Raw genomic sequence first — 27,654 nt, forward strand, 5'->3', positions numbered from 1 at the left:
CAGCTTTCGATACCATCAACCATGGTATCCTTCTAGATAGTCTGGCCGAGTTGGGACTAGGAGGCTCTGCATGGCAGTGGTTCCACTCCTATCTAGCTGGATGTTTACAGAAGGTGGTGCTGGGGGACTATAGCTCTGCACCATGGCAGCTTTGCCATGGAGTACTTCAGGGCTCCATCTTGTCCCTCATGCTCTTTAACATCTACATGAAACCACTGGAAGAGGTGATCAGGAGGTTTGGGCTGCAGAGCCATCAGTACGCTGATGACACCCAGCTGCACCTCTTCTTTACATCTAATCCAGGTGAGGCAATGGCTGCTCTGAACTGGTGCCTGGCTGAGGTAATGGGCTGGATGATGGCCAATAAACTGAGACTCAATCCAGGTAAGACAGATGTCCTTTTGGTGAGTGGTTCGGGTTTTCAGGCAAGTGATTTTGGTCCTGTCTTGGACGGGTTGTACTCGCTCTAAAGGATAGGGTCTGCAGCTTAGGAGTGCTCCTCAATCCAGAGCTGTCCCTGGAGGCCCATGTGACAGCAGTGCCGAGGAACACTTTCTTTCAGCTTCGGCTGATCCATCAGCTGCATCCTTATTTGGACAAACTGCATCCTTACCTGGACAAGTTACACATGCTCTGGTAACTTCCCGGTTGGATTAGTGTAATGTGCTCTACATGGTGCCGCCCTTGAAAATGGTCCAGATACTTCATTTGATACAAAATAGAGCTACCAGGTTGCTGACGGGGACCAGTCATTATTCTCTTATAATGCCAGTCCTCTACCAGTTCCACTGGCTTCCAGCTGAAGTCTGGGTCCAATTCAAGGTGCTGGTATTAACCTATAAAGCCCTAAACGGCTTGGGATCAGGATACCTGAAGGAACGTCTCCTTACTTATATGCCCTCATGCCCCTTAAGATCTGTGCTCTGGGAACCCTCCCTGAAGGAGTTAAAGAGGATGTTTACTCAGAGTGGGGCCTTCTCTGTGGTGGCGCCCAGACTGTGGATTGCGCTCCCCAGAGAGGTTCACCTGGCGCTGAGCTTATATTCTTCTTGGCGTCAGGTGAAAACCTTTTTATTCAAACACTGTTTTAGAATTATTGATTTTAGAAGTTAACATTTGCTTCTCTCTTATTTAATTTTATCTGATTGTATTTTTTCTAAGTATTTGTTATTCCTGTTTATTGTTATTGTTTATCAATTGTTTTTATCATTGTTCTTGGTTTTAGTGTTGTAAGCTGTCCTGAGACGTTGTCGTAAAGGACAGCATATAAATAGTTTAAATAGATAGATAAAATTTACTCAGAACAAATGCTACACAGACCAGCCTGTACTTCCCTCCAGTTCCCTTTTTAAAAATTACAGTGGGCATTCTCCAGTCCTCTGGTAAAGAGGCTAATCTTAGGGACATATTACATATTTTTGTAAGACGGTCAATCATTTCATATTCAAGTTCTTTAAGAACCCCTGGATGAATACCATCTGGACCTGCTGATTTATTAACTTACAGTTTGTCAGCAAGGTTGAGAAGTTCAGCTTTAGTCACTAATATCTGGTTAAATTCCTCTGACTCCCTTCCTAAGTTCAGGAACACGTATCTGCTTCATATTCTCAGCCATGAATACTGGTGAAAGGAATTCATTCAGCTTCTCTGCAATCTCCATATTCTTTGGTGGGTCTTTACTTCCATGTTCATCCAATTGTCCCTCAAGCTAGTTTCTTTCTGTTGATATATTTAAATAATTGTTTATTATTGGCCTTGATGTTGACCAAAATCTCCTTTAAGCTTACATAGAATTGCAAATTACAAAATATTTATAAGAATTTATAAGCTGATCCTCAGGGGGTCTCTCTGAGGCTGGAATCTCTAATTTGGGAGGCTGATTGTGGCATTTTCATGCTCAGATTTGTAATGTAATATATGTGCATTTCTGAAGGACTCATTGCATTCCTTTAAACTGTCTGCAACTATAACTATCAATTATAGTTGCTGCCAGTTCATTTATTTTTACTGTAACCCTAAAGCTGTGAAATAATCTACATATAAGTTTGTCTTTTTGTTGATGTACTTCCTGTTTTGTGGATCTCAGATGGAATGGACACATGTGGAGATACAACGTAGCCCCATGTTTCTCTACTCAATGACACTAATTTTCCAGTCCTTGACACTAAAAGTCACATATGTGCTTCTCTGAATATTCATTCAAAAGTGCCAAATGCTGTAGCAGCACTGTGGACAGCTGTACGGACAGAGTCCATTTAAAATATTTTGATTCAAATAACATCTGACACTTGCATGAAATACAAATGAGCTGCTGCCAAATCTTGGAGGCGGAGGGGCTTATTTGTAGAGCAAGACACTGTTTGGATGCTGCCCAGTAATTCAATCTATGTTAGAGGTGAGAGAGTCTATATTAAATGCAAGATTAAACTTGTCACACTTGCACACAGAGGCCTATCTGCTTAACCTCTGCAACTTATAATTTAAAACCTGACAAATTATTACATAAAAGCTGTTCAGCCAAATACATAGCTAAGCTCATAGAAGTCAAGTACTTGGTTTCTGCTGATTTCCTATTGGCTACATCTTCTGTGGAAGTGTATGTTGAAACTAACAGGGGTTGGAAGAACTTCATTTCATCTAGACTAGTATGAGGGATGTGCACAGTGGACTGAAGTCAGATGAATCATGTTGGTTTAAATTCCAGACATTCAGCTTAACCAAACTGTGGCATGGACTGTTAACATTGCTTAAGTTTGGCCATCCTGCACAGTTTATCCTGAATTTTTACTATATGTACTTTAAAAAAAAGAAAGAAAGAAATGGATCGCAAGTGGATTTTTAACATAACAATATTGGCAATATTCTGTTTAGCATATCATCTCAATGTGGATGAGCATACCTCTGTTCCCAATGAATTTAATGGATTTATTGGATGCAATCACAAACATGTATCTTTGTCCTCATGCAACACTGCACAACTGGGTTGGAGTGGAGATAGAGGAGTAATGGGTAAAATAATTTTTGGTTCGCAGTTATTACATTTTCATTCATACTTTCTGTTGTTGCTGCATTATCATGAGAGGCAGTTTATCAGAAAAAGAGACCTGATCCATATCACCCCTGTGACTTCTTAAGAAATAGCAACCCTCATTTCATACCAACATACAAAAATCAGAACTATGTTGATGAATCTGAAAATAGCCATCAGTAAGGGTCCTGCTCCTTTTGAAATTCTTTAGGCTCTCAGCACACAAATTGGTAAAATGAGGCTGCTGTTCACCAGAGGGAAAAACAAACACAAACAATACATAAGTATTACTTGTCAAAATGTATTGCTCAACAAAGAATTTCGTCCAGCAACAAGAAAGTTTTTCATGCAGGACAGTTGCAGGAAACTTGAACCTACAGATATGGAATAGCACTTCACATCATTGTTTTGTCTGATTGTGCTAGGCTGTTTAATTTTGAAGGAAATCGTGCAAGTTTTGATCCCCCCCCCCCCGCAGCATATATACTCCCATTCCTTAATATATTTACCTGAAAGCAGGTCCCAATGAAGGTCATGCAAATTCCAAATACATAATCATAAAAGTTGAGCTTTGTGATCAGTTCAGCTGCAGATTTTTTAAAAAACAAAATATGTAATTTTTCACATATGAGAATAAAACACTTTTTAAAGATTGGTACATATTGCATGTAAAGCTTTTACTGTAAATCCCTTTTGGCTTCCATGTACGAAAAACATTACTCCACATTGTATTCAGTTATTTATTTAACTTCTGAACCAACCAATAGCCAAAGCTCTCTGGGCAGTTTAGGACAATCCCCACTGGATACAGTAAGACTTACAAGTAAACTTGTGCTATTTGATTGATATAAGAAAGAGAACAGTCTTAGAATGGAGATTCCTTACCTCAGTGCTACCCCATACATCATTCTGTTACTACTCCCTCAGTTGCTTTTTATTTAAAGTCAAATAACAAAACCATATAACACAAAGATAAAACATGTCTGCTAAATTGTTACCTAAGAAAAGCAGTGAGAAGGAAATAAATTGTTCAGTCCAATTTCTTATAGGTTATTATTTTTATTGATAGGACATGAGTTGACTCTCGAAAAGTGTCATAGTTTCTGTATTTTATACCTACTTTTTGTTGTTTTACTTCTTCTCCTTAACTATAAATTAGAGTCAAAAGTATTATTAATTCAATGATTGTTTTTCTGAGGTTTAAAATATGTATTACATTAAAACATTTAAAGTTATGCTTTTAATATACATATCAGAAAGAGTACTTGCATTTGTCCAATAGGCACATCTTTTGTTTCTGAAACACTGATTAAAAACACTAAGCTGTCATGGGATACAAATCAACCCAATTTCTCTGTGAAAGTTCTATTGGAGTGCAAAACTATGGCAAGGAATTAATAGTGCTACATCTAACTTTATATAAGGTATAAAGGGAAAAGTTACATTGACCAACAAGTTTGTCTTTCAGCATAATTTTCATTGGCATATAATCATAGAATTCTACACAGAAGCCTAGAGAATCTTTCTAAACTATCAAAGGAACTATGTTAATATCCTTGTACATGAAAGATATGAGACTGTCATAAACCAAAATGAGAGAGATGCTTTTATTTGGTACATCTCATTCATGGAATGCATTAGAAAGAATCTGCTCCTGTAAATGAGAGCAGAAAATAAATGAAGACATGGAGGCCTATGAAAAAGTCTACATTGATTTACAAGTTGATCTAAGTCCCCAGTTGGAATGGAGTTTTAGCTATAAACCTGTCTTAGGTACATAGATCTGCACAGTGTAAAGAGCAGTTGAACTGACATCATTCCACAACAAAGAAGCCTCTGATACCAACCCTCCCTGCCCCCATCTATCTGGCTTTTAATCCCCAGTGTTAAAAGCATTTTTGTATAGCTCAATTTATTTATTTGCAAAATTAATAAGCAGCCCTTCAATTTAAAAAAAAAATCTGAGGGCAACATTTATACCTATAAGAATGCAGATACTGCAATACAAGGATTAAAAACTGCTGAAGAATCAGTTTTTCATATATTTAGAGGTAATATAAAAAATAGTTGTCCATGAGGCTAAAAACTAAATAATATTTGCAGAAGTCTGGGCATGTTTTTGAAAGTCTTGATTTGGTACAAGAAAAGAATAGGTTCAGCATGAAGTAAGCTTCAATGAAGAAGGAATTTTAGGCATGGAGCACCATTACTGACAAGACCTCTTCCTCTGACTCCATTTGCTCAGCTGTAAAAGGTGAGCTATTGGTGAAAAATCTCTGAAGAATAGCCATTCCTCAATTCTTTGTGCATGCTATAAGCAAGTATATGCAAAAAAGCATAGGAGTTCTTGGTGCACATTTGCCATCATTTCCTCCCTCTCTGCACAGCAACCTTGGACTTACCAAACTTAAGAAAAGAAGGGGTGGACCATAACTGTGAAGGAAGTAGTGAATGCTCCCTGTCCTTAACATACTGTTCTCTCTTGTCAAAGAGGAACTGTAACTATAAGTCCTCATACACCAAATTGGAATTATGACATTATTTGTATCAGTTTCCACTTAGGAAACTGATACAAATAATGCTAGGAAGGAACAGTTATGCTGTGGAGCTAGAATCCCCTCCATCTCCTCCTTCTTTGTCCCATTCTCCTCTTCCAGGTTAAGTATGGTAGAGGGGAGAAAGGGTAGGCAATAGCAGTTAAAGCAGCAACATACACTTGAGGTTCTGCAGCTGACTCTGTTGGGCTTGTACCATCCACCAATAACTGCATATGGCACTCACTTTTATGAGCACCCTTCCTACTACTACTGCCACTATTATTACATTGCATTTATATACTGCTTTTTTTCCTCTTGGGAGGAACTCAAGGTGGCTTAAAAAGGTAAAGGTTTCCCCATGACATTAAAGTCCAGTCATGTCTGACTCTTGGGGGCAGTGTTCATCTCCGTTTCCTAGCCAAGGGAGCCAGCATTTGTCTGCAGACAGTTTCTGTGGTCATGTGGCCAGCATGAATAAACACCAAGGTGCGTGGAACACTGTTACCTTCCCACCAAAGTGGTACCTCTTTATCTACTTGCATTTGTATGCTTTTGAACTGCAAGGTTGGCAGGAGCTGGGACAGAGCAATGGGAGCTCACCCCGTTGTGCGGACTCGAACTGTCAACCTTTCAGTCAACCAGCCCAGTAGCTCAGCAGTTTAAACCTCTGTGCCACCTGCAGCCCTAAGGTGGCTTACTTAGCCACATTTTATTCTCACAAGAACAACCCTGTTATGTAGGTCAGGCTGAAAGTGCATGACTGGCTCAAAATCATCCAGTGAGCTTCATGGTCAGGTGGGGACTACAATCTGAATCACCTGGGTCCCCAGTCCAACACTACCCACCACACCAACTCTCTACCATAATACCTGGTTAGGCTCATGTGGAAAAGGCAGTCCTCTAATTATCCAGGTCCCAAGTTGCTTAGAACTTTGAAAGAAACCAGGAGCTGAAACCCTGCTGAAAAAGACTGGCAACCAGTGGCATTTTTAACTAGTTTCACTGCAGCCTAACAGCTGTAGTTTGTACTTAGTGAACATAAGTCAAAACAGAATTCAAGTAAGTTAGGTGAAAATAAGAATGAAATAGGACAATTCTAAGGATAAAAAACTAAAAAGACCCCCCCTTCCCATTTGTTATTAATAGTAACTGTTCTATTCTGTTGAGTGGGTTATTGATGGTGGTGGTGATGGTGGTATTTTTATTTCTCATCATCATCTTGGGAATTGGTTGAGATGTGAAGTGTTCTATTTAATGAAAGTTTGTCTTGTCTTCCTGGTGGATTTTTATAAGGGTGTTAATGGAAGGATGAATTCCTCCACCCATCATAGTCTATTCCAGAATGGTGTGATCACCAAAAACATGATCCTGTTATGTCAGGTGTCAATCTTGGGAACAATACACCTCAAAAAGCAGGTCCTTGCCTTCCCAGATACCTTGAGAGGTTTCAGGATCTTTTGCTGGGGTCTAACACATACTGTTGAGGGGAACCCCCTGCTAGCCTCTCATTCACATAGGCATACAACACATGTAGAAACAAAATAAGAGTTTATTCAAGTGGAAATACCATGATGTTGTATACGCAGCAAATATTCCTATTGCATTCCCATCTTAGTCTATATTTCTAAAGAGGTAGAAAGTCTTCTGCCTAATAGACTTCTGCCTAAAACACAATAAATAGAAGCTAAAGAAAAAGAGAGGGCATCCAAAGCTACTTTTGTTGTTGTTGTTAGTTGCAAAGTTGTGTCCGACCCATTGTGACCCCATGGGCGACATTCTTCCTGTCTGTAGACAGCAGTCCCTTGTGAAGTCAGGAAAGGTGCAAGTAGTTCTACTAGGTCTTTGTCCCAAATTTGCCTATTTGCATTTGCTAAGCCTCTGGTTCATATACTCTTTTCTCTGTATTTGCCTCTATGGGTTTCTATTGTTTCTCAGATTTATGTCAATTATTTGATGGGTGCTTTTTGCTCTTGATGACTTTAGTTGTTTGCTGTCTGCTCTGTGAACCTAGCTGTTTTCTGTGGGTAAAAGGCACGTTCTTTGTCTATTTTTGCTGGCTGCTAAGTGCTAGTGTTTCCTTCCATCACCTCTAGTTGTCCTACTGTACTCATTCAAGACAGTGGTTATGCTTAGGGTTAGGCAGAATTTTATGACATTCTATCATGTCAGCCTTTTTTCTAACCTAAGCAATCCTGGTTGTTGTAGGCATTCCTCATAGACTGCAGCCTTGAAAAGCAGTCCTCAACTCTCTCAAGATTGGGAGTGCTGGCTTCACCAGCTTGCCAGTCTTCTCTTCCATCTGGCTTAGCCTCTCCATCAGCCTTCTTGTCGTCTTGTCATCTTTTCTTTCCTGGCTGACATTGTGTCTGGATGGATTGAGGCACCCTCCCCTGGCCTGCCTGCAAGACTGCTTGCAAAGAAGATTGAAAAACAGCTTGCACTTGGAATGGAGGCACAGCAGGTTCTATCTACAATCCAAAGCAGGGCAGGGCAAAGGAGCTGATGCCTTTGGGGAAGCCTCTTTGAGAGGAACACAAGGGCAAGCCCCTCCAACACTGTTGTTAATCTGCATGTGTGTGTGGTAGTGGGGGATTCTTCACAGGTCCTGTGCATGTGCAGTGGTGGGAGGTGATTGGACCAAGTGGGGGTCCTCATAAAGGATCAATTAGTGATGGGTAGGGGGAGATAATGTGTTGAGTGGAGGGATAGCTAAGAAAGGGACATACAATGTAGTTAATGATTGTGCTGTGTTAATAAAATCATGGAATAGCAAAGTTCAAAGCGGCCAGTGGGCCATTGGGTCCAGCCCCCTACTCAGTGGAGGACTCCAAGTTAAACCATCCCTCTCATATGGATGCCCAGTTGCATCATGAATGCCTCTAGTGTGGGAGAGCCCACAACCTCCCTAGGCAATTAGTTCCATTGTCATACTGTTCTAACAGTCCGGAAATTTTTTCTGATATCTAGCCGGAATCTAGCTTCCTGTTTTGGCTCTGCTCCCAATTGCAGGTTTGGCAGTTGCCCTATTAGCCTGCTCTTGGGTCTCCAAATGCTGATTTTAAATGCCAGATCAGTGCACAAAAAGATCTCCTTCATCCATGATTCAATAGTGGATGCTGTGGCCAATTTAGCATGCAAAAATGAGACTTGGTGGGTGAACAGGGGGATGTTGGTCTCTTCCAGCTCTGCTTACCAGGGTGCTTGGTACAGCATCAAATATGACTGGAGGGATGGGGAGGGGAATTGCTGAGGTCTATAGGAATTATCTCTTTCTCCTTGTTCCCTCGCTGCTGGTGTACCATCCACCCTGTGACCCAACAGCCTTCCAGCCTGAACTGATAGTGGTTGTCTCTGCTGCGATGTTGAGGTTTCCCACGTTGTTGGCCCTGGGAAATGTTAACATACCTGCTGAGGGTGCCGTATTGGGAGTAGCTCAGGATTTCATGGAGTCCATGAGAACCATAGGTCTGTCCCAACATGTTATCAGACCAACATATGTAGCAGAGCACACTCTAGATTTTTTTTTCAGTTAGGATCAGGGATAGTGATCTGCAGGTGGGGACTTTGAATCAGTCTCTTTGTCATTATCAGATCACTAGCTGCTGAGTTGTAGATTAACAATGACTTTCCCACTCTGCAGGAGTGAGCAACCCATTAAAATGCACTGCCCCAGAGACTGATGGATCCAGCTGATTTCCAGAGGTACTCTGAGGGAGTTTCTGACTGATATGGCTTGGAGGTCCTGTTGAATCCATGGTTGACCTCTGGAACACAAAGATGACCTGGTTGGTTGACACAATAACTCGTGAGTGCTTTATCTGTATTAGAGCTCATATATCACAGGGCTGAAAAGTGCTGAAACAAATCAGGAGATGGCTTGAGTGCAGGTGGAGGAAAGCTCCTAATGGATACAATTGAGTCCTGGTATGTGCTTACATTAGAATATATTTGGAGGCAGTGAGGGTGACAAAGAAACAATATCTGATTGCCTCCATGCAATCCTCTCTTTGCTGCCCCCTGTAGCTCGCTAGGGATGTTTGGAGTCTGCTACATCTTCAAGCCATCTGAGGCCTGCTGCAATATATTTGCTAGGTATTTTCAAGTCTTTTTGGATGAGTTCCAGTTGGTACAACTTGAGGATACAGGCAAGGTGCTTGGACAGGTTTGTGCCACCACATCTATACTGGATGCTCGCCCCTCTTGGCTTATAAAGGTAGCAGGGAGAGAACTGGAGGAAATTGCCATTTATTCCCACTCTGTTTTCTGTACTTCAAGCTACTACTGATCCATAAGAGCCCCCACCCCCTGTCCCCACCCCCGCACACACACACACTTTTTTATTCCATGACCACTAAGTTTGCTCAGGAGTCTTTGGTGAGAGACTTTGGCAAAAGCCTTTTGGAAGTGCAAGTAAACAAAGTCAACCAAATCTCCTGTCCACATCCTTATTGACATTCTCAAAGAGCTCTAATAAGTTGGTGAGACAGAGCTTACTTTTGTGGAAGCCCTGTTGATTCTTTTTCAATAGGGCTTGTCCCTCTATGAGCTTACTGATTCTCTCTTTAATAACACTTTCAAGCAATTTACCCAGAACAGATATTAAGATATTTGGCCTATACCATGCTGTCCCGTCCCTGCCCCGCCCAGCACCCTTGTTAAAAATTGGTGTTACATTGACCATTCTACAGTTCTTTGGTAGAGACACTAACCTTAGGAGCATATTACATATTTTTGTAAGGTCAACCATTTCATATATGAGCTCTTTAAGAACTCTAGTGTGGATATCATCTGGCCTGGTGATTGTTAGTAAGTCAGCGAATTTCATCTTTTGTCACTTCCAGAATACATATGATCAGGAACATGTATCTGCTCTATATTATCTGCTGTGAAGAAAGAGGAAAATTGCAATCCCCTTATCTTCATTTTTAGTGCTTTTTAAATTACATTTTATCCAATGGTCCAATGGCTTTTCTAGCTAGTTTCTTCTGATATATTTAAGAATTCTTTATTGTTGGCATTGATGTTAGCTATATGTTCCTCAAGATGTTTCCCTACTTCTCTTAATGTCTGCTTGCATCTCTTATGCAAGCTTGTGCTCCCTTATGTTTTCCTGGTTTGTGCAGGATTTCCATTTCTTGAAGACAGATGTCTTCTCTCTAATAGCTTCCTTGCCTCTGTTTGTTAACCATGTGGTGAACTTTGCGCTACCTTTGCTCGCTTGTGCTGTGTACACTATCTGCTCCTCTGCTGTTGTGGTTTTGAGTAATCTCCAAGTATTTTCCAGGGATTTAACCCTCTTAATTCCTCTCTTCTTTTTTAAGTTTCCCAATTTTAAAGAAATTTCCTCTTTTGAAGTCAAATGTAACTGTCTTGGGCCTCATTCTTCTATCTAACTGTAGATCATCTACCTAACTGTATTAACTGTAATGGTGCTGCAGTCATTGTTTCCAACAGTGCGTCAACAGCATTTACATCCCATATGATGTCCTGGGCAACCCTACCTAAGATTAAATTTAGGGTAGTGTCCCTTCTGGTTGATTCCATGACCAGCTACCCTAAGAAACAGTTATTTAGGACATCAAGAAATTCAATCCCTGTGTCAGAAATGGAACAACCATTCATCTAATCAGTATGTGAGAAGTCACCCATTATTACCACACTGCATTCTTCTTTTTAACATCCCTGATTTCATCTCAATATTACCTTGAGCATTCTGCTGTGGGGCAATAGCATATTCCTATAACTAAATTAGTTTTGGAACCAGGAATTGTTACCCATGATGCTTCTGTGAAGGAGTCTGCACACTTCAGACTATAATCTTATTATGGCATTTCTCTAAGCATTATTATTCCTGGTCATATTTTAAAGGTTGAACAGCAAAACCATATTCTTCTCAGTACTCTAGCTATTGAGGGTCAAACAGAAAGCCTAAACAACCTCTCAGATGCACTTGGTGATCAAGAGTTAGGCCAATTTTTTCTAGCTTTTTTAGTGAACATTTGACATCATCAAAATCCCTAGCATGTGTATAGAAAGTTCCAAGTGTTCAAGACAGGCAGGCTGAGATAATCATTTTCACTTTAGTTTCACTTTTGTTGCTGCTAGATCCTTTTCAAGGGCAGTCCCATATGAAGAACATTACAGTAGCCTTAGCTGGAAGTCATTAGGACATGGGTGGCTTTGGTGAAGATTACCTTAACAGGAAAGGTTATATTTGGTGTACTAGCTGGAGCTGTAAAAATGCCCCCAAGCTATTGCTATCTGCTGTGTATCCAACATGTTGTTGATTATGTATGTGTGGATCTGAGAGAACAATGACTTACCTATGGACAAAACATGTGGCATATTTTGAAATGGGGATTATGAGGCCAATCCACATAGCAGTATACATTGGAGATTGTGAATTTCTAAAAGGGACTAAAAGGTCATATAATAAACCCTCACCCTCACGCACCAGCTCCCTCTAGACAACCACTGAGGAAAGCCAGAGAATTAGAATAAATGGAGAAGTGTGTTAAACAAATTGCTCCAGATTTTTTAAAAATCAATACTGTTACATATGTATTTTTTTCAAAATTAGAATTGGAATGGGGTTAACAAATGTGAAGCGTCTATAAAAAGGTATTGTGCTTGTATGTGAAACCATAGTACACCTTTCTTAATGCAGATATTAAAAATGTGGCAAGAGTCACTTCACACCTTGATTTGTAAGCTGGTAGCAAGTTCCTAAGTTAAGGCTACATATACATTCAGCAGGCAGAGGACCTTTTTGAACTGATAGGGCAGGCTGGTCAAGTAATGTTCACTGGCCTAAGAATGGGTGTTAGGTTTGCCCATCATTCTGAACAATGAATGCTTGGTCTTACTGTTTGCAAATTTGCCCTTTTTCTTCTTTCTACATCTTGCACATACATAGCTATATAGGAGATGAATCTGACATTTGGTTATCTCTGACAGAGACAGGCATTAATAGGAGTGTTAGAAGTTGAATAAGAATCTGAAATCTTTGGCTAAGCTTAATCTATAGCAATATGCCATGGGCCTTTAGATAACACTCAACTGATGTAGATCACTTAAGATTTTTTTTCAACTTTTGTCAAAGTTGAACTTGTTGCTTATGCATAAAATTCACCAGTTAGAACACCTGAAGTTCAAGAAACAAGCATTTTGGGGGAATTCCTAGTTGAGATCCACAAAAGATAGAAGAACTGGACAAAGTGGGGCTACCATGCATATCTAGTAAATACTATTAATCAAATGAGTAAACAGAGGCTGCATGTGAATCATCTATTTTTCTTGTTTGTGGGTTTTTGTGTGTAGATTGAAAGTGCGCAACTGCACACTTGCAGGTGACTTAAAAGGAAAAGTCCTGCCTTCTCAGTATTGTGGTAAATGCCTGAGGTCAAAGGTACTATGAACACTGACCAAACAAAGCTTTAAATAGGTTGATTTTGCATGTTGTTTTTACTTGATTTCTGACTTGATAGCTGCTAAATGGTATGCTATCAAGTAAAAAGCAAAGCTGTGAAAAGCTCTGTGTGTGTGAGAGTGGTAAGTAGTTCTGAGAAGTGGCCCTGGCAGTTTTGTGTCCATCTTTCCAGGGGAAAGTATTAGGGAAAAGTGTATCCCACCCCATGGGATCATTTTCTTTGACAAATGTCAGAATAAAGTATTTCTTTTAACAGGGTTTTTTACTGAGATAAGAAGACATTTTTGTCAGGAAAATATCCAGATTGTGTGGTTGCATATTGACTTGGCTGACTGTGATCCATCTGTCCTGCAGCTTGAAAACAGTGAACTCACTTCCCAGAGCAATGGGGAGATACCAGACCCTATAAAGTTCTTCCTGCTAGGCTCATTTAACGATTCATTATCTGTAAACTTGTTAATCAACCTTGCCTTTTACCAACTTCACCCCAGTATCTCCTTTCCAATTTGATATTTTACTTTCAGCTTCTGTAACTGTACCTCCTGCCCTTAACCTTCTATTTTCCTGATCTTGAACTAGCTTGTTTACAACCACACCTCCTGACTTTGCCCCATGTGAGCATCACCTTACTTGCATCAGAACTGGGTTTTGTGGAAGCCTGATGCCAGGTAGTGCCTGGACCTAATAGCTTGTGAGACTGAACCCATTTAGGCACCCATCTGAACATGTGAGGCTCAGAGCCATGCATATTTGAGTGACTGGCCCCACCCTCTTCAGTTCAGACCTTGCTGTGTTGAATCAGTAAAATCTTAAAGAGAGTTCTACTTGTGTTCAAGCCTGAACAGAGCTTGACTATCCAGGAATGACCAGAACCACTGGCGTAGTGTTCCATGCCCACATCAGGCAAGACGGCTTAAGTATGTATGTTGAAATTCCATAATATAGGAATGGTTTTTGCTACCCATGTCAAGCTGTTATTTTGGGCAACTGTCTAGTATTCCTGGGAAAGGGCTACTTTCTTCTACCATGGTATTTCTTAACTCATTTATACTTAAATAGCTGATGTCATTAAATGCTAAAGGACAGCATGTTTGATGGCATGGTCTGGGTTCAAAATCTCATGTGGGTGCTTTTTAGCTGGCACTGGAAATGTGTCTGTCTCTCTGCTGAAGAACTACCAGCCATTCAATTAAAATAGGTTGCTTTCCCATTGTATAGGATGGCACTATACAATTGCAGATCATAGAGCAAAGATCCTCCTAATACTATGAGAACACATTAACAGATGAGAGTAGAGCTTTGTCTCTTTAATGGGAGCCTTTTGTTATACTGTGGGAATATGACAATCTGTACTGTCTGAAAGGTTTAAAAGAAAATGTACATGTGAAATGTACACATTAAATAGTCAGTTGACCCCAACAATACTTTGAAATGAGCAATTTGTAAAAATACATTACAAAGACGTTATATCCACTGTCATGACTTATGTCTCTAAAGAAATACAATAAATAGAATAACATCATTTGCAAATTGTTCTACTTACATCACACAACTGTGCAGCTTTCCATTTTTCTTTTTTTAACCAAACCAAAATTATAATTCTAAGCATCCAATATATTTTTCTACAATCATAACATTGCCCACAAAAACAGGGAAGGAAAGACAATGTTAAGCTTCCACAATCTGTATCCTGATTCTTTCTAATGTTGTGATAGTTTTGTATATATTCTGCACAAGGAACCAACCAAATATATATTATGACAACATTCTTCCAATAATTGGTAATGTGTATTCACCTTTCACAAATGCATTTTAATCCAGTATTGCTATTAGGAAAGAACTAGAGTTTTGAGAAAAACCTAGCAAAGTAGTCATATGAAAGAATATATTCTAAAATATAAATAGGGACATGTTGTGAGCACAACTCTCATGTGGGGTCCAAGTTGCTCTTCTTTGACATGCACTGGGGTATAAACCTCTTACGCATTTATGTTCCATTGACTTAATGTAAATATGACAAGCAAAAGCAGTTAAGTGGCTTGTAGATTGCTTTCTGAGGCAGCACTCAATATTACAACTGTCATGTGCAGAAATGCTCCCACAACTGAAAGATGGGAAGGATCTGTACACATATCAGTTTTTCAGTAAGGCACATAAAGGGAAAGGTTTCCCCATGACATTAAAGTCCAGTCATGTCTGACTCTTGGGGGCGGTGCTCATCTCCATTTCCTAGCCAAGGGAGCCAGCATTTGTCCGCAGTCAGTCTCCGTGGTCATGTGGCTGGCTAAACACAGAGGTGCATGGAATGCTGTTACCTTCCCACTGAAGTGGTACCTATTTATCTACTTGCATTTATATGCTTTCGAACTGTGAGGTTGGCAGGAGCTGGGACAAAGCACGGGAGCTTACCCCTTTGTGTAGATTCGAACTGTTGACCTTTCAGTCAACCAGCCCAGCAGCTCAGCAGTTCAAACCACTGCGCCACCCGCAGTCTTTGTAAGGCACATAATGTCATACTATTTCCTATTTGAAGACTGGTGAACCCTCTAAGGCTTTCCTGTTTGGCTCAGGAATTTTTGGAGGTTTCCCTGAAAAAAAAAAGTTTTCTGGTTCTAAACAAAAGTCTCTGAAAGCTACCTTCCCATTGCTGCAAACTGCCCCCTCACTTTCCGTCATTGTTGCCAGCAGATAAATAATAAAAAGAGAAGTTTTTCCACTTCCATCTCCTTCATAGTGACAGTACACAGTGGACCATGGAACCTATAGCACTGCACCAATTTTTAAATAGGGAAGAGAATGGGGTAAGCATATTTGATGGGTATGGGGACAAGTCTGGAGGTTGATGGGAGAATGGCAGACATAAGAAGAAGCTGGGAATTCCTTTTCTGATTGGATCTTGATTTGGACAGGAAAGAAAGTTCAGACTTTTAAAAAGTTGTCCCTTCTGCTGAGGTGGGGCTGTGCATCAGCAAGATTTGTTTCTGAGCCTGGCTCAAGATAGCTTAATTATCATTACTCTCAGTCCTTGCCATTTCTGTCTAGCTTCTGGGAAACTTCTTTTGATATGTGAATGATCTACGGGAATGCACCTGTGAAAGACTATGACAGTGGGTGTAATCAACAGATCTACATATGCATCCTCCCTATTTCATACCTGGAGGAGCAGAAAAAAGTAATTCAGTGGTTTGACACACGCAACTTGAAGGTTAAAGCCCAGAGATATAACTGTTAATCATGTGAGCATATGAAGTTGACTTCTCTTGATTGTGGCCTCTGTACATCATAGTTCTTTGTATGCCAATGAAATTGGAACATTTAGTCTGTCTCTTCGCCCAATGAACTTAATTCTAATTTGATATATCAGAGAATAGTTAATACCACTAGGATTTTACATTCTTCATTTAAGAATGTACAAAATACACACCTGCCCAAATGGCATCCAAAGCAGTACACAGTACTAAATATGAACATATAATTATCCTTAATAACTGATAAGCAATTAATTTTTACTGTTTGCACAAGATAGTTGGAGATACATAAAGGACACATTGTGAATTTATGTGGTCTGTAAGAGTTTATTCAAGAATGACATCCACTAGCTTCTCATGGCTGACAAGTAATTTGAAGCCTCCATTGTTCAACACAATCAAGATAGCATAACTTACTTTAGCATATATTTGTTCTCACCTGGTCAGACTGATACTTGTAAAGATTTAGTTATGTGATCTGTGCTGTGACATGCTTGTCAGAGGAAGTAGCAACTCAGGAATATGTGGATTAAGGATAATGTCCATGATCAGGTATACTTCTATGTCCTTCTGCATTCCAGCTTAGATTTTTTTAAAATGCCCAATGGAATACATTTCCTTTACTTGCTCAAGTGTCTTTTAGAAAAAAATTACACAATGGAAACACCAAGCAAGCAAATTATTTTAAAAATATTTTACAGCTCCACATGAATCTTCATAAAAGAAATGCTGTAGCTTACTATATAAACCTTGGCAGTTCAAAAAAAGTAGAATATTTGCCCTTCATGTACATCATTAGCTTTAGTGGTTTATGTAAAATGTGAATGGTATCCCTTTCAAGAAAATTGTTTATATATGCTAAAATATTTGCATGCAACAGTAACAAGCTCCCTTTGAAAGGAATATTTTTATATTGAAAAAAATCAAGTTTCTACAAATCAATTAATTGGTTTAGAATGCCTCATTTCGACTTTATTTTTCAGATCAAAGGTAAGACATCTACATAAAGCAAGAAGGTTTTCTCTATTTATTCTTCCGATTCCTTAGAGCTAAATCCACAGGGATTCTCTTTACTGCACCAAGTACTGGCTGGAAGTTTTGGAGAGTTCTTGGTCAAGACTTGCTGCTGCTGCTCCTTACCAAAGTGAAGCCATTGAAAGGCAGGTGAATAAGTAGGGTGAAATGGTGAACAGTAAGAGCAACTCTAGTAGGCCCTTGTTAGGTGTGGCCATCAGTAGCTGTCCAATCATGCCTACTCCTCATTCCTGATAAAAAGTTCCCTGCAGCATTTAGAGGCAGTGACATATCTATAGTTTGTAGAATTGTTATCAATGCTTTCAAATGTACCACTCCTGAGAGTACTTTACTTGTGGCCTAATTGCCACTTGATTCATTTCATCCATCTTTCAGTTGGTTCTAGACTAACATAAGCTTCAATAATTTCAATAGATTTATTCTAAATAAGATTAGGTCTAAACTGAACCCTATCAACTACTGAACCTGTTGACTTCTTAGTGTTATATGAGTTAACTGAGTAACACTACAAATTTATTTCATTTTTCTATACGTACCAGGCATTTTGGTTCTTGGTAAACTAATAAATCTACAGGTCAAAAAGATATTTTGGGAAGTCAGTTAATCCAATTGCAAATATACCTGTATTTTTACCACACTTTCTAATGTTTACTAAAGTAGCTTTTCATGCATTTGTTTTTGTAATATATTGCAAAAACTGTATGTAGTAAAAAATGTAGTAGTAGTAAAATAAGGAATACAGGATTTTTGCTAAAGATCGGATTTTTTTCTTTTTGCATGCAGTTAGGATCTCTTTTAAGTCTAGAATGGTCTTGAGGAATATAAGAGGGGAAAATGCAGTGCAACTGTATACATGTCCACTCAGATGTAAATTGAGTTGAATAGGACTTTGCATAGAGTTATAGCCTAAATGCTGTATTTTAGTGACTGAGAACCTATGAAGAATGGTTGAAAAGTTATTTTTACAAGCCCAGTCTCAGCTGTTGGGCTTCTAACTTTTCAACTCTCCTTCATATATAATCTTATCTGTAATCTTATTGATTTCAGTTGAACTCAGTCAACTGAATGTGTGTGGTCAAGGGTAGATAAATTCTGCCACTATTTATGCATTTGAGTTTGGAAATAAATAATTAAGATGCAATTCTATGCCCATTTACTTAGGAGTAAGCCATTGGACCTACCTCTAAATATAAGCTTATAGAGACGTACCCTTAGTGTTCCAGTGCTCATCTCTTCATAACATTTATACAAGGCTACATGCCCCAAAAGGTCCAAATGATGAGACTAAAAAAGTTTCTTAAGTCACCTGATCCATTAGTATCCTTCTGATAAAGATCAAATGGTTGTATTACTAGTTCATTAAGCATGCAATCCTATGCATGTTTAGGACTGCACCCTAAATTAGCAAGTACTTTAGAAATGAAGAAAGAAACCAAAGCATGGTCTTTTAGCCCTGAAAATGAATATGAGTGAGTCAATAGAATATGTATGCTCCAAATTTAAAAATTCAGAGATACACCTCAGTGATTGACTGAATAAGCTTCACCAGAATTCAAGATCTGTGTGATGCCATATTGTCAAAATAAAGCAAATTTTTATAGACATTTGGGAGCCTGATTTCTTAGGCAGATCCTGATGTTTGCCAGAATTCTATCAGTGCAGTGACGTAAATTATAAAATACAACATGTGCAATATCATGATAACATGATATTATTTTTGTACCAGTATTCTGATTTCAGAAGAACTATATAATAGAAGATATTGATGAGATTATCCTTTTTATTAGTCTGACTTCTTTTGGCAAATGTGAACAATTCTGAAGGCCTGCATGGTGCTGAAAAACTTGATGCCCTAAACAAAAGCTGCCAGTTCAGTAAAATGTGTATCCAAACTAATGTATTTTTCAGTTGGCTTAGTGTGAACATGTAGGTTCTTGTGTAGTATTTAGGTTAAATTTCAGACCATCCTTCTGGGTCCAATTTGTATATTGTGGCCACAATCCAGTGTATAAAGGCTCTGATTTCAATTGGACAAAGAAATTTGCTTTAGTTTCAGCTTTTTTTCATTAGATTCAATTTAAGAACAGTGAACCTTGTGCTATATTAGCCTGTTTATTTTTTATGTTTTTGCATGTTTGCATCCACAATCCATTTTAGTGAAGCATACTTTGATTACTTACAATATAAACCAGTGGTTTTAAAACTGCTTTACCAAGGAACTCTGGTATAGAAGTTGTCAGGGTGTCCTCAGTAAGAAGATCAGCAAGAATAGACAAGCTTCCCTGAAACACAGCTAGTACTCCATCTTCCCCTATAATGCAGCCACAGCAGAAGGTTGGTTGTATTGTGGCTCTAAGTTGTACACTCTGTTTTCACACAGGATATCAGCAAGGCCAAACTTGATTGGTCAATTTCCTGCATGAGCTGAATGTATAGCCTGGTCTAGAAAGTGCCCCAGAATCTTTTGCAATGTTCTGGGTTCAACAGGTAGTGAGTGCGTATGCTGCAAAAAGACAAAAGATGAATGGAGACACATAGAGATAGAACTAACACTTTTCCTTGTGGGAGACATGGGACCACAATAAAAGCAGGGAGCAGGTGGAGGTAGCATCTTGCAAGTACTGTGAATGGCTGGGAGTGCCAGAGATAGCATCTGTGGCGGTCACTAGCTGGTTTTATTGGCAAGCATACAAGACTTCCTCAGCAGAGGATCTGGAAAAAGCTTCTTGATAGTTGAAAGTTTTGGGGTTGGTTGCTGGTGTTGGGGAAACTGCTGTAAAAACATTTTTAGAAAACAAGATGGATAGGAGTGTGTTTCTTTTACTTTTTAGTAAAAGGTTCATGTACAGTTCTGATCAAAGTCATAGGATACTAAGGAAAAGTTTTGCTAGAGAACATCTGGAAATATTAGCATAAATGTCTGCATAATCAGTGGAATCTTGCCATTGTATTAGAGAGCCATGTACATAGAACGGAGGAGGAGGAGGAAGACTGGCCAATATGCCAAGGTAAAAGATACTTCTATATACACCTAAGAAGTTCTTTGCTCATTCACATAAAAAGAAAAGAAAAATAGCTCTCAAATGTGCTTTTACCTTGACATTACAAAATGAAATAAAACGACCAAAAATAGACTTTCTTCCTAATACAAAAATAGAAGATAAGAATACCTATAATAACTTGTTAACCTGGAATGTCATATTTTATACAGCAAGAAAAATCTTTTGAGTTGCCTTTAACTGTACAAAACAACCTGATATTAAATATGTACATAGTTTGGGCCACAGGTCTCAAAGGTGGCAGTGGGGTATTTGCTTCATGTTGAAGAATTTGTAGCTGGGATGCTCTACTGCATCCTGTACCTATACTCATTTTCTCAGAAGTAACTACCACAGGTTTCAGTGGAACATACTGCTGGGTAATGACCTGGTTTTCAAAAACAGCTGCTTTGTGCAGTCACCAGGATTGTGTCATCTATTTGGCTATTACACCTACACAACTGTGCAGGTCAAAGTTTTCATTGTATTCACCAGCTTAAATATCAGCGGCGGCAACCAAAGATTAATGGACCAGCATGGCAACCTGGTAGGGAAGGAGGGGAGTAGAGGTGGAGCTGGAAAGACACCTGAACTTCAAACTGTATGCATGCATGTGTGAATAATGATTAGGGTGAGGTGCTTCAGAATCCTATTTCCAGCCACTGGCAGGAGTAAGAATTGCTCTACATCTAAAGCAGATTGTGATGGGACAAAGTGGAATGGAGTGTACCTCTTCAAACTGCAGGTGGGAGAAATCCAATGCTGGAACAAGTTCCATGTTAAATGATATATTTTCAAGTGCAGCTTAGCAGTGAGAGTTAGGATCTTCCTCTATAAAGTGCTAGTTGCTTTGTTTGCTTTTAGGAATTTATAGGAGAGCACTTAGAAATGGTTCCCTCCCCCAGACACTTGCACTCTGAAGTGACAAGTCCACTTTGCCACTTCAAGGTTCTATCACTACATGCTATTTTATATAGAGACCAGGGCTTAAGGTTCTGCCTTTTTTCAACAAATCTTCTGTACTTATTTAAGACAAGAAACATCGAAAGGATTCACAGTAGAAGACATGTGCCAGTGAGTGTGTAATCCCACAATGATGTCTATGACAAGATGCCTAGACACAGGTTGTAGCAATCATGCAGACAGGGGACTTCCTGAAAATAAAATGTAATATATATAGGCTTTCTTATAAAACCAAATGTCTTTTCCTAAGAACACTGGCAAACAGTTGCCCTGTTTACACCAATCCCAAACACTTTTGCAAGGGAATCTTTTCAGATGAATCACTATGGGAACAATCTCCAAAACCAATGTTTTGCGTAAATAGGTCCACTTAAAATCAAATCCTTCCTTTCCTCAATGTTAGGGTTTCTTACATTCCAGGAACAAATGCATGCATATTTCCCTATAAATTATACTGTATTGTGCTACACATTTCCTTCCTTCCCATCCTGCGCCACTATTCAACACTGAACTCACTCATGTTCCTGCAGTGAAGCAGCATCTGTGTCTCTGAGATTAACTTTATAACCTGGTGTAAGATGCAGCTAACAGAGGACCATCTGAAGTTCAGAAGAAGGCCTCAGGAAAATGTATTCACATTCCCAAACACAAAAAAGGTGTCCAGAGCATCCTGTCCAAGGGTGCTTCCAGATGGAGGGCTTGTACAGTTAGCAATCAGAAGGCATTCTGCAGCCATTCTGTATTTTTCTACTCAATGGGGTTTTTTGCATTAAGGAAAAAGCTAGAAGTGGTAAGAAAACACAAGAGAATTACAAGGTAATAACATCGAGTTGCCCATAAACTTCCATGAATGAGGCAGGGTAAAGAATTAGGCTGTGAATTATGGCAAAGCCATAAAAAGCCTCATCTGGAAGCACCCCTTAATATAAACAGCTTAAAGCTTCTTGCCAAAAGAAAAACTGCACTTTTGCCATTTTCCTTTCTACAAGATAAAAAGGCCATGTGGCATAATGTGGCTAATAAATCTTTCCTGAGTTTCTGAAAGAAAATAAAACAAAGTTACTCTCCTTTTAAAATTCTGAGTCATTAATGAGCTTCTTTTCTGTAGCTGTCTTTGGTAGCATCCATTTTCCATAGACTTCCCCCACAAAAGTGATTTGTTTCTTTCTACTTCATGCAGCAGAAAAGTGAGACCTTATGGAGTCTTCTCGTAATTGCCGATGCTTCCCGATGTTGTATTCTTCCAGTTGACTTCTCCTCTCAATAGTTATTTTGTATTTTTTTCTACATGAAAGGAATGAGAAAGACAGAATAAGGAAACCTCCTCCTCCTCCAGATGAAGATAAGTAACAGAACTCCCTCCACAAAAGAATGTCTGTGAAGGACAGATGTGTTTCTCATAATAAATGAGATGAATGAATGTTACTGCCAAAAGATTAAAGGGGTGTGCCTTGGAGCCTGCCAGCCTAGTTTAAAAAGTTAAATCATATTCAAATTATTTCAGATAAAACTGTCCCTTCTTTCACAAATTTAAAACAAAATGATCAGGAAGCCAGTATCAAGTACAAGTGGAGCTTTGAAGTTATGGCTGCAAAAAGTGGAACCATTTAATTCTTGGTTCATGACTTCCCATTGATAAACTTGTGAGAGAGCTTGGAGTCCCATATTAAAGAGCATTTGTATTTTATATTCTTTATCTCCAGTGAACTCAGGAATGCTGCATTAACTTCCAATCCACAATCTAGTTAAATTGAAATATTCAAGCATAACATTGTGGCTCACTAATTTTACTGTGCCAATTCTTACCTGTGCCAATTCTTGTTAGTAGCAAAAATACTAATAAGAAACTCAAATGCTAAGTGATATGGCCACATAGATAGTGTGTGTGTTGGGATATGGGAATCAGAAGATTGGGGAAAGGAACTGGAATGGAGTATCTTGGAGGATGTTATGGCTGGCTGGAACACTGTCCGATTGCACTGCAATACCTTGTTGTAAGTTCCATTTTTTCTTAATTATTGTTAGGCTATTTTTCATAATAGGCTTTCTGTAGAGGATGCACATGCATAACAATTTGTTTTGCTTATTAATTTAAAGGTAGGACAATAATTGTTATGTTGATCTTGAGCTACATGGAGCTATTATTAGTACCACATAACACCTTTATTTTAACATGTTCCCATCTGACTTTCTTATTTTACAGCATGATAAAGGCTTGTTCATTACCAGTACTTGACTCTTCTGGTTCACTTTAGAAGTTACTAACAAAATACCATAATTACTAAAGGAGCATAAATAGGTCCCAGCTGTCAAAAATGGAACAATATGTTGATGTAATTTAAAGAATGCAGTCTCTGCCTTTAGGAAAAAAATAAGCTAACCTAATTTTGTGGAAATGAAAAATGTAAAAAATTTGGACAAAGTGCATTATAAAGGATCACTCATACCAATTTATCTTAATAACACAATCACAATCACTGTATATAGCAGCCACTTGCTGTGTGAAATTTGCTTTGTTATAGCCTATCAACTTGCTATTTACATGCAGCAACAAGTTCTCATGAACAGTAAGCTAAGCGAAATAATTGAATCCAAAATGTTTTTCATTATTTACTTGCTAATTTTAAAATGCAATCAAAAAAGGAAAGCATACGTTTGCAGAGTTCATGCAAAACTCTGCTATATCCACGGCATGGCAGTTCTACAACCTCTTGAAAAAATGTAACCTGGACTATGCAATTTTAGTGATCCATTTGTGCCTGTGTCTGCTATAATTATACACATTGCTGGAGCAGATTCTGTATACAGCTTGATCCAGACTTCTGTTATTATCTATGCAATTGTGTAGTTTCAGGGGTAAGCTGAGATGTTTTCATGAAGAAGACAACATGCCAGACTCCAGCAGAAATTCTGTTATACATGAAGATTGTTCAGGGGTTCCCATTTTTAATACCTGTCTCCTTTATTTAAGACAATGTGACATGATTTCAAGGAGGAAAGTATGGTAGAGATATATGCAGTTAGTAGTATTCTAAAACTGAACCAACCTGAAAAAGTAGAAGGCCATCAACAATCCTGCTCCTAGCAAGGCACCCACAACAATTCCTGTAACTGCTGACTCTCCTAGGCCACCTGCTTGAAAAATGAAAAAGCAGAATTAAACCACTATAATAATTCACAAATAAACTCACAGAACCAATGACTAAATGACCAATATAGTATTATGAACCAATCTATTCAAATTATATTTCTGTCTAGGGGTCAAAAGAGCCTTCTCTTCAGCTGTAGCTGCTCCTATGAACTTCTTATATCCTTTATGTTTAGTTTGGGGGATTTATTTAAAAACCTCCCAAATTCAGTGAAACTCATTGCTAACTGTACTACAGATGCTTCAATCCCTAAGTGCTTTTAAAAGAGAGGCAGCTTTTTAGTCCTCAAAGTATGTAATATGCCTTGAGGTAACTGCTTATCTAGAATTCTTAGTCAATAATGTGTTACTTTAGGATAAACAGCAACCACCTATGGATATTGCATGCAATGTGCTTGTAGATTAAGGGTGGACAACTTGTGGCCCTCCAGATATTTTGGCCTACAACTCCCATCAGCCCAAGCCAACAGAGCCAATATTGGTTTATGATGGGTGTTGTAGGCCAAACTATCTAGAGGGCTGCTAGTTGCATACCTCTGTATGTAGTGTTTCTCAAACTATGATTCAACTTGTGCTGGAGTTCAGTGAAGGAAGGACAGGTGCCACCTTGGCTGTATTCTGGAGTTTATGCACATGCCAGTTTGTGTGCAGTCCCCAAGGGCAGAGTGGAAAGAGCTCCACTCCTCGGGTGTGATTATGAGCTATACATTCAGGCCCAAAACCTGGAATAAGACAAGTACACTCCTTGCTTGTTCTGTTGTTATCCCTAATTTTCAGCTTTTTCCTTTGACTGCTTGCTTCCTTTGCTGTGGGCTGATCACCAGTAGATGGGCGACAGCACTGGGAAATAATTTTACCTACATTCCTACATAGCCTTTTGGTTTCAGACTTTTTGCCTTCATGGAAAACATATTTGCTTCACAGTTCTTTCATGTTCTCACTTTGGTAACTCTATTACAACTAGCTGTTGGGGTGCAGGGACTGGATTTCCTCCTCAGGGGGCATTTATAGGCTCTGAATAAAATGCTTCATATCCACCTGTTTTGGTAGCTGGCAAGCTTCCAAAGCTAGGTCACAAGAGGTCATAAGAGGTAGGAAAAGCCAACTGATGCAATTTGCAGCCTTACGTCAACCCTTGTCCCCCACACAGCTCTTCCGTGGTTAGGTGAAAGGGGCACCATTGACAAAAGGCGGGCTGCTGGGATGTTTGGTGTAACTTGCTCATGCCATGCCCAATATATTTGAAAACCATAATTTAATAAAAGTGTGGCCTGTTTTACCTTTGCACCAACTCTTAGCTCCGTTCAACCCTTACTTTCATATCCCAACTACTTCCATAGCTGTTGTGGCTCTTAGCTATTCCTCTTGTACCACTCCAATGCAGCACTTTTGACATTGCAGTTCCATTTTAACCCATCTGGTGGTAGACCCTGAAGAGGCAGAACCTATTCCCTTCTATTGGTGATACTGGCAAATTTACAAGCCCCTATTTAGGAACTATGGAGAATATTTGAAACTGTTTGCAGATATCCATGTTGCTGGTGCTCCATGGTTAAGGATATGCATACAAGGCAAACCTGAGTTTGCTGAAGTTCTCAATTCCCCTTCAAAGCTCTTTTGATATTGCATCTGTATCAGACCACAAACTTGTAGTGTGTATTTTTGCACGAAAATTCAAGGTTTTTTTCAATTGTGTATATCTCTGAATGCACACTTTATTCTCCCATTGCTTAAAATGTGTTTGTGCAGTTTTCAAACATACACAAATTTTCAAAAACACATTTTTCAATCCATGAATCACATTTCAAACTTGGAAATATATGAACTTCAACCACAAATTACATTTGAGTCCCTATCTTTACAGAGGATGCAAACTGAGTAAATCCTGATCAAAAATGAATGAAATAGTACTATAATACTTCCTTATCCACATTCTCAGTTTGGGAAATACTGTCACATATATTTTTATGAACCCCAATCCAGTTACAATCAATGGACTCCATATAATAAACACTGCATGGATATCTAGTGTAATACAGCTATCAAGGTACAGAAACATAACAGAAAACAAGGACAATCCCCCTGCTTGGACTTCTCTGTGTTACAACTTTTGGGAAACAGAAGTTAATCTAATTAAACTTACATGATTTGCAGGGTGTATTGCTTGGATGCTCCAAACTTCGGCTGTCATCTATTCCTGATTTGTGTTCCCAGGGGTAATTTACATTTGGAAACATTTCAAGCCGCCCTTGTTTGCCATAATAATTCCCAATAACCTGTGTTTGGGGGAAAAACAGCAATTCCAGTTACTCTGAAACAGAAGTGAGGTATAGCTGCTGCATATAATACCTACTCTGTGTCATTGCAGAGAACAGAATAATTAGTGTGTAAATTGCTTCTTGCCCCATTCTACAAATTTGCAGGAGAAAGCAGGCCAGACATAAGATGGAGAGGACCTCTGAGCTCCTTCATAAAAAGAAAGCATACAGCACAACAGCAACAACCTCCTGTCAGGTTTTGCTTTGCAGAAAAGCAACATCACTGAAATGTAGGCACATTTGATCCTGAAAGTGACCTGCATTCCCATTCTCACCACATTGCTGTGCAACATGTCACTTTTATGAGTGGCTTTCAGAGCTCTGTTACATACTTTGGTTCTGTTTTTCATCTCTGTTGTTCTAAATTATTTTGTTTTTCCAGCAACTGTATCTGAAATTCTTCTAAATGATACTTTTATTTAATTTCACTTTAGCTCTATTTTTAAAAATAAACTACATATTCTAAACACCAAGTTATCAGATAAGGATTTGCTAGTAAAACCAAAGCTGCATTGGCTGCTTCCCAGTTAGGAACTAAAGTTTTCATGAGCAGTAGGAAGGAACCTGCCAAATAAACAAACACTGCCACTAACATCATCAAAGATGGGTCAGCAATAGAAATGAGAACAGGGGCAATCCTAGCAGAATGAATGATGTCAACAAATGCAAAAAGGAAAGAAAACAGTCTGAAATGAGAGAGCCTTCTGAAGGGAAATGGAAGGGATACACTAAATGTACAAAAAGGCTGTGAAATTTTTGCATTTCCTGTCATTGATGTGAATTGCACATGAACATCTGCAGAGATTAAGGTTAATATGATTCTTCCTGTACAATCTTATTTTTGTACGATTTGGATTAACAAACAGTGTCTTTCGGCTTTCTTCAGATGACTTCTGGATCTTTTATCATC

At 39.0% G+C, this 27,654-nt stretch overlaps 1 protein-coding gene across 2 annotated transcripts in view; it reads right to left on the reverse strand.

Moving 5' to 3' along the window:
• Positions 1–16,347: 16,347 nt before the first annotated feature.
• The window catches only part of NPR3 (natriuretic peptide receptor 3), a 64,028-nt gene continuing 52,721 nt past the window's right edge, over positions 16,348–27,654 (reverse strand). The window contains exons 6-8 of one of the 2 annotated variants that reach the window (XM_044431574.1): positions 26,570–26,702; positions 24,326–24,410; positions 16,348–22,562 (exon numbers count right to left, since the gene is read on the reverse strand). In XM_044431574.1, the coding sequence (XP_044287509.1) occupies positions 22,451–22,562; positions 24,326–24,410; positions 26,570–26,702 (330 nt within the window). In that variant the 3' untranslated portion in view covers positions 16,348–22,450. Of the gene's footprint in view, positions 22,563–24,325; positions 24,414–26,569; positions 26,703–27,654 lie in introns of both variants that reach the window. The other variant, XM_044431573.1, reaches the window with a different exon arrangement.

This window comes from Varanus komodoensis, unplaced genomic scaffold (genome assembly GCF_004798865.1).
Source record: "Varanus komodoensis strain SLA01 unplaced genomic scaffold, ASM479886v1 scaffold22, whole genome shotgun sequence".
NCBI classification, from domain to species: Eukaryota; Metazoa; Chordata; class Lepidosauria; order Squamata; family Varanidae; genus Varanus; species Varanus komodoensis.